Source organism: Alligator sinensis, unplaced genomic scaffold (assembly GCF_000455745.1).
Source record: "Alligator sinensis unplaced genomic scaffold, ASM45574v1 scaffold1264_1, whole genome shotgun sequence".
NCBI lineage: Eukaryota > Metazoa > Chordata > Crocodylia > Alligatoridae > Alligator > Alligator sinensis.
In genome coordinates, this window is record NW_005842770.1 from 23327 (window position 1) to 33312 (window position 9986).

The 9986-nt window shown below is 43.5% G+C and overlaps 1 protein-coding gene across 1 annotated transcript in view; it reads right to left on the reverse strand.

Moving 5' to 3' along the window:
• LOC102379968 (vacuolar protein sorting-associated protein 8 homolog) overlaps positions 1–9986 on the reverse strand; it is a gene marked incomplete at its 3' end in the record, with an annotated part of 129230 nt that overhangs the window by 19448 nt on the left and 99796 nt on the right. The window contains exons 38-42 of the mRNA XM_025216841.1: positions 5605–5746; positions 5409–5498; positions 4944–4986; positions 3289–3392; positions 880–961 (exon numbers count right to left, since the gene is read on the reverse strand). Coding sequence (XP_025072626.1) covers positions 880–961; positions 3289–3392; positions 4944–4986; positions 5409–5498; positions 5605–5746 — 461 coding nt within the window. The remainder of the gene's footprint in view (positions 1–879; positions 962–3288; positions 3393–4943; positions 4987–5408; positions 5499–5604; positions 5747–9986) is intronic.

The following is a 9986-nucleotide window of genomic DNA, read 5'->3' on the forward strand; positions in this document are numbered from 1 at the left end:
AAGAAAGAGACTTGGGGGTCATGATTGACCACAAGATGAACATGAGCCTGCAGTGCGATGCTGCAGCTAGTAAAGTGACCAAAACACTGGCTTGCATCCATAGGTGCTTCTCAAGCAAATCCCGGGACGTCATTCTCCCCTTGTACTCGGCCTTGGTGAGGCCGCAGCTGGAGTACTACATCCAGTTTTGGGCTCCACAATTCAAAAAGGATGTGGAGAAGCTTGAGAGAGTCCAGAGAAGAGCCACGCGCATGATCAGAGGTCAGGGAAGCAGACCCTACGATGATAGGCTGAGAGCCCTGGGGCTCTTTAGCCTGGAAAAGCGCAGGCTCAGGGGTCATCTGATGGCCACCTATAAGTTTATCCGGGGTGACCACCAGCATCTGGGGGAACGTTTGTTCACCAGAGCGCCCCAAGGGATGACGACTAGGTCGAATGGTCATAAACTACTGCAAGTCCGTTTCAGGCTGGACATAAGGAAGAATTTCTTTACTGTCCGAGGCCCCAAGGTCTGGAACAGCCTGCCACCGGAGGTGGTTCAAGTGCCTACATTGAACACCTTCAAGAGCAAACTGGATGCTTATCTTGCTGGGATCCTATGACCCTAGCTGACTTCCTGCCCTTTGGGCAGGGGGCTGGACTCGATGATCTTCCGAGGTCCCTTCCAGCCCTAATGTCTATGAAATCTATGAAATGTCTATGAAACATACCTTAAAAATATTCTAGCCCTGGCTATAGCACTATGTAGAGATTATATATTTATTTGTTCAGGCACAAATCAGTTTCCCTCCCATTATTTGGGCAGGACAAAAGGGGAGAACAGAGTTTGCTGCCTTATTTTGACTTGCCCTTGGTACCACAAGACGCCAGCACACTTACGTTCAGAGTATCGGCATGAGGCTGAAGAACCTGACAGTTTCTGTGGCGACATCATAGCCTCCAGGAGGGGAAACCAGAGAGCCTAGAATACACAAGCACAAATATGTAAAAACGTTTAAAACTAAATTTGTAATATTAGCTTCAGCCTTTGGAGGTCAAAAAATGTGGCTGCTTCCACATGATGACAAACCACAATTAAACACTTTGCTTCCACTCTTTCACAAGTGCAGTGAGTCAGAGCTGTGCCAGGATTGCTGTGCTTTTACATTTGCATTATAACAGAGTGGAACTGCTCTGTTACTTGACAGTCTAGGACACTCATGTCTAAGAGCAGGGGTGCCATCTGCTTGGAAGGATGGAAGAAGCCTGACTGTGCCCTTAAGCTCGATCGCTTCCCAGGCTCAAAACAGCATAGGGACAAACTCGACTCACTGACCTGGTTTATTCCTCATTAAGGTTGTAAGGTATTTGATTTTTACAGAAGAATGAGCACAGGCTTCATCTGAGCTGGGGCCCATCAAGTTCCACTGTAGTATAAATACATACATACAGAATAGAGAGAGGTAGTTAGCTGGGCTAGTCTGAAGTAAGGCAGAAAGCAGCACAGTCTACCCTTACAGACTGACTGACTAAGAAATCTCATGCCTCTCTGAACAAGTTAGCCTATAAGATGCCTCCCTGTCTTGCCATATATATGTGACAACTAGGGGTAAAGAGTCCATGTAACCAAAGCCATCATAGGGGTTGCTAGATAACAGCTGGGTAAATCCAGAAGTGAACTCTTCCTATGGTAAAAAATATTAAATGTAACTATGTGGGGAGCAAGGAAACAGGGGTAACAAGACCAGAGTTCAAGAGAAGAGCCAATACTATTCCAGTCTTACTTGCTCCAAACCAGACATGAAGCAATGCAAGTATTGCATCTACAGCTGCAGGACAACAGATGGTCTCTAACACAAGAGAGCATACAATTCACAGCCTGTTTCTTTCCTTGGTGGGTTATTACAGTGTACAACTTCAGGCCTTTGATCAAAAGAACTAATCCCCATTCCTATTCAATCCACAGGGTTTGCATGGAAGTCTCAGTCATTTTCTGAAATGTTCAAAGAACTCATTTATTTGGACATTCAACTGAAAATTGCAATGATTTGGCAGAAAGACCAGTACATAAGGTGACCACTGTTAAAGGCGGCATTTACTGCTAGTTACCACAGCTTTCTCCTAAACAGTGATTAAATAGTAGCAGTTGGAAAATGCTGGCTTGTAAATGAACTCTCCTGCAGGAGGACTGGAGATGATACGCTTGCACTCCTTACTGAAGAACACCATTGTAAGAAAAAACAACAACAAAAAAACCAAAAAAAAAACACTATTGAACTGATACCACCTGGGAGAACTGCACGTAGGCACAATATAATCAGTCTGTCCATAATGAAATCTGTCCAGATCATGCACACTATGCAGATCTTCTGGAATCTCATCCTCGAAGGAAGTACTTTCCCTGCCCCTCCAGACCAAGAAGAACAACACTAAATTCCATGGATCTCAGATGTTAGGAATCTCACACTCCTACTTGCACAAGGAGGATGGGAACACTAGGGTTGAGCCCAAACCCAGCTCTTAGACATTTTAGGTATACATATCAAATAAAACCCTGGTTTGAAAGGGAGTAGAGAGATGACACTTCAGGAAGATCCTCAGTGCATGTTTCTCTGAAGGTATTAAGGAAAACGGCCTTTTTATTGCTTATGTCTTGATGTAGACTTTTCCTATGCCAGAAGCAAAAGGTGCCATCTCAGCACAGGCAAGGCAAGATGCAGAAATTCTCTAGTCCAGGTTCAAGGTTAGAAGCCAGTCGCATGCTTTGACATGATTAAATGAGAATCTGTGAATAAAGTAAAGCTTTCTTTGAACCTCTTTCTTGAAGGGGGGCTTCTTCAGTATCTCACTTCTATCTATTGCAATCAGTTATGCTCCTGCTTGTGCTACAGCAAAGACTGATTTTGCCCTGAACATGGCCTTTCATACTTTCTGCAATGAAGCAAGTGAGCTCAGTGTGCTCCAGGCAAAATATCCCCTGTCCAGGAACATGACTGTCAAAAATTCTCATATGCACCGTGACAGCAGCAATGTTTCTTTGTACAAGGCAAAGAAGAGGCCTTTCTTCTAGCTGCTGGCTAAAATCCCAGCTTCTAGCAGTATGCATTGGTCACTATGCACAGACATGTCAGGAATAGAGAGGAATATATGCAAGATTCTGCACACTATATTCCTACAGTTATAGGATTTTACCCAATCACAGGTGCATACAAGACAACTTAACAGAAGACTGGTTTAATGGAGGTGAAAATCTCTCCTGAATCTGCATAGTACTGGAAACTCTAGTAATACAGCATTTTATCCCTTTACCTCTCGCTGCTGCTGGTTTAAATTATGTGAATTCCTCTGGCAAAGTGCAATTGTTTTCAGTAAGGTAGCTTCAATATCCTTTATTGAATTGGATTGTGTTGAATCTAGGTTAAAAAGCAAAACAAAAATGGAGATTACATCATTGATCCCAGATAATTTAAACATGCTACTACTGCCAAATCATTTTGAAAAAAATAAGAATTATGCTGTTCAGCTGTTCACCTAAAACTTACTCCCTGTAGATAGCAGTAGCTACATTATGAAAACAGATCTCAACTCTTTTTGTTGATTTTGCTGTACAGCAAAATAAACTGTGCTTGCAAAACACTTTGTACGACTGCATAAGTAATTTCTGAGCTTTGGCTTACATTTGCTTTGACACCAGTTAAAAGCATCATGTTCTTTTTGATGCCACCGAGTCCTGGAGCTGGAGAGCAGCAGTGCAGTAGGAGATGTAATAACATTTCCTGCAGGCATGAAAGACCTGCTTCCTTCGGGTAATTTGCCTGGTTTTTGTTAATGGGGGAAGCTGACAAAGTGCTTCCGGCTGTAATATTGTTGTTTACTGTAAAAACCAAGATCTCTCTTCCTTTTGTTGCAGCTGTTTTCCCCAATGGGCAGCATGTACACAGGGAGCTACAAAAACTAGCAGGTTTCAGAAAATACTAACTGCTGTATCAGACCTCTAGCCTGCTCCTAAACCCTTGCAAGTTAATTGCTGGTTTGTTCCTGAACCAGTAGGGTTTATAACTCTTGTAACATTTGTTATATCTAGCATAGTCATGGATACAGTCATCCATATACAACTGGTTTTTTTCCTTTAAGTTTTTAAAATTCCAATAAGCTCTTAGCTTCAATTATATCTTGTGGCAAATGAGCTGTTAATTATGCAATGCATAAAACCATTTAAAAACTAAAAGTTAAGTATGTTCACAATGCTGAATGCCCCAGCTAGTTTCATCTCACTACCCCTAATGATGAGAAAGTATGAATACATCAAGACACTCAAGCTGCGACATGGCTAGTTGGTTCCGTTCAATCTTAACTTAGAATTCCCACAAGCCATTTTTGTCACATTCAGCCTTGCAAAGGGCTGAGGGATTTCCTGGCAGACTGTGCCTCCAGGATTATAACCATGCAAGAAGGCCATGTGTTATATCTCAACCAAGAAAATCCACAATTTGCATGATGGAAGACCCACATCAAGACGTGGAGGATTCCTTTGTCCTGCCACTACTGGCAGATGTTTCTCATTTTTCATAAAGCTTCTGTATTACAATCACGGGATACATTTCTGATATGTCACTGCAACGCTATCATGACTGCCAGAAAGTAAAGAGCAGTTAACTGAACTTTGGCAATCCCCTGCAATTCTCTCTTTCAAGGTGACATCTGAGAAGAGCTGGGTGATGAAAAATCCATTAGAATCATTACCATTAATGTTACAAATACATAATAAAGGGTATTACTGCAGCACCCGGGCATTCTCACTATTATGAGGAAATCCCACTGTAATGAGCAATGTACAAATACACACATTTCAACATCTATGGCTTTGTTTCACAGAACATTCTTTCAAAGGGGAAAAACGCGGGGAAAAGAATTCACTGGGAAAAAAAAAAAAAGAAATCAACACACACAAAACAAAGACTTACTTTCATCTTCCTGTGTAAGCACCAGCAGCTTGCTTTGCAGTTGCTAAAACAAATCAAAACAGAGCTTCTTAGAGAAGGAAAGCTCGCAGGGTATCAATGGGAACACGTTTATACACAGAGGTCTTTCCCCTCCAACCCCATTTCCCTGCCTGATGGAGAGACTGTAGCAGTGCACAGATTTTTGCTTTGGTGAAACAACCATGTGCCAAACCCAGAAACATGGTGATGGAACTGCTCCGAGGGAGCCTTTCCTCCACCCCCAGTGCCACTGTTGAGATCCATCTCTGGCGTACTGGAAAGTAGCAGCAAGGAGCACCCTCCAAATGCTTCCTGGCTTTGGAGTCTGGCTGGGGGAGGTGGGGCAGTGGCCCTGCCAAGGGCCAGGTACACCAAGTGCACACATCATAACCAGTTGTACTGGCAGAAATGTCAAGCTGTGGAATTCAGGGCCTTGGGTTACTGTACCTCAAGCATTACCAAGAAGGCACCATGGACATCTCCTTTCTTTTCCAAAAGGTATGAGGAAGCTTCATGGAGTTGGTGTTTCTGAGTGATCTAGGTACAAAAAAGCCACAAACTCTACCTTAAGAAATCTTCTGGCTTTTTTCCTTCTTTTAGAAGTGATGAAATGGGATGAGCCCCCACAGTGCCTCCACCTCACCTGAATGGTTTCCTCCAGTCTGTAGAACTCCAGGACTTGTAGCATCTCTAAAACCTGGTCAGGACTGTAGTGACACAGCAACTCAATGAACTGCTCAGTGATGCAGGGAGATACGTGGATCAGATCCTGATTGATTCCTTCCCTGGAACACAAAAGGCATGGGGGACTTCATTACTACACTGTATTCTTCGGAGAGTGCACATGAGCAGCAGAATAAGAAGACTACACACCGGAGACAGTACAGGCTACACCATCAGAGCTAGAGGTGGAACAAAAATTGCATGTTGACAACCTTATTTCTGTCCTTCAATGCATACTATACCAGCAGCACCCAGCCAAGATCAACTTATAGATGAACAATCATCTGCTCTCCATGCTGGCTTCAAGGTCAAAATCTGTCCTCTTCAAGGTATTCAACAGCCTTGGGACAGGACAACTAAAAGTTTGCCTGAAGCACAAGGTTGAAGTCAGACCATGTTTGATTTCTCCCCTGCACAGGTCCAATAGAACGGTCCATCCCAAGGGCAAAGTCATTACGACAGGATATCGAAGCTCCTCAGAAGATGGCCTCAGATGGTGGAATTAATTCCTACCCTCAACCCTAAAAGCTCACCACTTTCTGTTCCAAGCACACCTGGCATGTCCTAGACCTGTTTCGAGAAGCACATACCACAGCGGCCATAAAATAAAGACAATCAAGCTTTGGTTTCCCCTTGGAAATTGCCAGTCACCTTGCTTCAAAAAGAAGGTACTCAGACATAAAAGAGGGTGAAGGTGGGGTAAGGGCTCTCACACAGGAGAGACAAGATAATTCCAGATGCCCCTCACACTGAAAGCATGTACGTGTATAGAGTACACCATGTACTTAGGCCAGCAGAAGGGAAAAGAGGCATGAGCAAGTCAGTCAGTCATCAGAAAGAAGCTGGAAGGATGGGGAAGAGCCAAGTCAGTGGTGATAGTCTCTAGGATGAGCATGCACTGTATCATGCAGGCACAGAGCCGTTGCCACCTTACAATTACCGCTCCACTCTAGTTACCGTCAGAAAAACCACCATGTTACAAAAAGGTAAAAAAATTAAAGAAAAGAAAACTTCTTGAATTTACTCATGTGTCCCTGATTAGAGGAAACAGCTGTGTTGCCTGCTTGTCCTGGGCCCTGAGAAGGACTGATCCAACACCTGAGAAGCTGGTCTCAACCGATGCAAGATATAAAGACCCCAACAAGCATTGCAGACTGAAGACAGGCCTAGGGTCTGGAGAGACCATGGTCTCAGTATTTCCTTACTCAACAGTACATCCTGTTCCAGGACAGTTTCCTGCTTTTTGTTTTCATTTTATATTCCCACACTTCACCCCTCAATGGAAAAAGATGATTTTGGTAGTATCTTTTATTGAACCGACTACATAGTTGGAAGAGCTGCTGGACAAGTTTTCAGGTATCAAAGGTCCTTCTTCCAATCTGAGAGAGAACTGAAGACAGGCTGAGCTACATATGAGAAAAGGCTCTGTGTAAATGCAAAACAGTCTGTTTTGAGAGATGGAGGAAAACTGTGGGGTAGGGTAAAGAGGTGTTATCAGGATCCATTACAAGACAAAAGAAGTACAGTAGAACAGACAATCTAGTTAATGGCAGAGTGAGACCATTCAGGAAGGAGGTAGTTATTATGTATGAAACGCAGGGGGATTATTGGCAGTAGTTGTTAGGTTGTACTGAGCCATAAAGCCACTGTCTACATTAAGTCCAGATTTTTAAAAATGTTTTTATACTGTTCAACAGAGTTATGAACTTCTGTTCCCAGGCCCGCCTCCCAAGCGTGTTTTATAAATTCCCTTCAAAATGCAAAGATGGTGAGGTCAGAAGCGGTTGTTCTGTAAAAGTGCTCCTATTAGTGTTTGTGCATCTGTTCTTCATATTTTCTTCTGTGAGCATTTATTCTGGTGTATAGTTCCTGTCCTGTTTCACCCACATAGTTTCCACAACAGCAGCTGGTACACTGGATGAGATGAGCCACATTCTGTGATGTATATGCATAAGATAACAATACACCAGCTCTATCATAAGAACGTAAGAAGTGTCTTACTGGGTCAGACCAATGATCCACCTATCCCAGTATAGGTGGGATAACTGTCTCCGACAGCAGCAGAAATGGACAGTGTACAAAGAGACAGGTGAACCAGTTATCTCTAGAGGATCTATCACCTACTCAATACCCTCCCCGAGATCTACCATTTATTAGATAGAAGAGATGTGTTAGATGTGCTGGAGATACCAGAGGAAACATGCCCAACTATTCTGTTCAATAGCCATTAATGGATCTACCAATCATGGATGAATTTATTGAGTTCCTATTTGAACCTATGTTATCTGCCTCCACTACCTCCTGTGGCAATGAATTCAAGTTAACTACACGTTGCATAAAAACAACTCTCTTGTTAGTTTTAAACTTGTTACCTACTAATTTCAGCAAGTGCCCCCCTAGTTCTAGTGTTCTGGGACTAGGGTCACTTTTAAACGTGCTCTGAGGCTGGGGATGGGAGGCCGGTGCTTTAATTACAGCAGCTCCCAAGTGCCGCTTTAATTAAAGTACTGCAACATCTCATTTAGCAGCACCCCTGCACTTAAAACTGGCAGCAGAGCACCTGAACTAAAGCTCAATCAACAAGCTTTAGTTCAAGCATCTCCATCACCATTTTTAAGCACGGTGAGGCTGATACACAAGATGCAGAAGACTGCTGAAGTGCGGTAATTACCATGCTCCAGCAGATACAATTAACTGAGTCTGCTCTGATGTGCTGTAAAGAGCAATCTCCCCACTCTTGTACAGGCAGCCTTACTGAACCTATTTGTTCAGCACTGGTGAGGTCACATCTGGAGTATTGTGTTCAGTTTTGGGCCACCAACACAGAAAGGATGTGGACAAGTTGGAGAGAATTCAGCAGAAGGCAACAAAAATGGCTAGGAACTGGGTCACAGGACTTGTGAGAAGAAGCTGAGGGAACTGGGTCTCTTTCATCTGCAGAAGAGAAGACTGAGGGGGGATTTAACAGCAGCCTTCAACTACCTGCAGGGTGTTTCCAAAGAGGATGGAGCTGGACTGTTCAGAATGGCACCAGATGACAGAACAAGGAGCAATGGTCTCAAGTTGCAGCAAGGAAAGTTTAGGTTAGATACTAGGAAAACCTCTCTGACTAGGATAGTAGTAAAGCACTAGAACAGGCTACTCAGAGAGGTTGTGGCCTCTCCATCCTTGGAGGTTTTGAAGACCCAGGGAGACAAAGCCTTGGGTTGGATGATCTAGTTAGGTATGGTCCTACTTTGAGGAGGGTGTTGGACTAAATGTGACCTCCTGAGGTCCCTTCCAATCCTCATTTTCTGTGATTTGGTCCACACCCTTCATGATTTTACAGACCTCTATCATATCCTTCCTCAGCCTTCTCCTTTCCAAACAGAAGAGTTCTAGCCTTTTTGAGTCTCTTCTGGTATGGCAACTGCTGCAGGCTCCTGATCATTGATTGCCCTTCTCTGTCCCTTTTCTAATTCTACTACATCTTTTTTGAGATGTGGGGACCAGAACTGCACACAGCATTCAAGATGTGGGTGCACCATGGATTTGTATAAAGGTATGATGATGTACTCCATTTTGTTTTCAATTCCATTCTTACAAATGCTCAACATATTATTGGCTTTTATGGTGGCTGCTGCATATTAAGCTGATGTTTTTAGAGAACTATCTACAGTGACTCCAAGGTCTTTCCTGAGTCGTAACAGCTATACCCAGAACATATACAGGCAGTCCTCGACTTATGTTTTGAGTTACAACATTTCGCACTTACAACGTTTATAAATTGACACCCTGTTTCAATTTTATGATGTCAGTTTCAACTTATAATTGTGTGATCCGATGCAACACCAACCCAGTGAACAAGTTCGCTGCGTCGCTCATCTCCCTGAAGAACATCTGTCTAAACTTCCATGGCCACTTTCTTTAAGAAAGCAGACAAGACTCCAGAAAAACCTGCAGCCAAGACTCCTGAAAAGACTCCAGCCAAGAGCCCTTCAAAAAGTCCAGCAAAGTCACCTCAAAGAAGTCCTTCCAAATCAATACAATTGCTATTTACAATATAAATTCATAGATTTCATAGACATTAGGGCTGGAAGGGACCTCGGAAGATCATCGAGTCCAGCCCCCTGCCCAAAGGGCAGGAAGTCAGCTAGGGTCATAGGATCCCAGCAAGATAAGCATCCAGTTTGCTCTTGAAGGTGTTCAATGTAGGCGCTTGAACCACCTCCGGTGGCAGGCTGTTCCAGACCTTGGGGGCTCGGACAGTAAAGAAATTCTTCCTTATGTCCAGCCTGAAACGGTCTTGTAGTAGTTTATGAC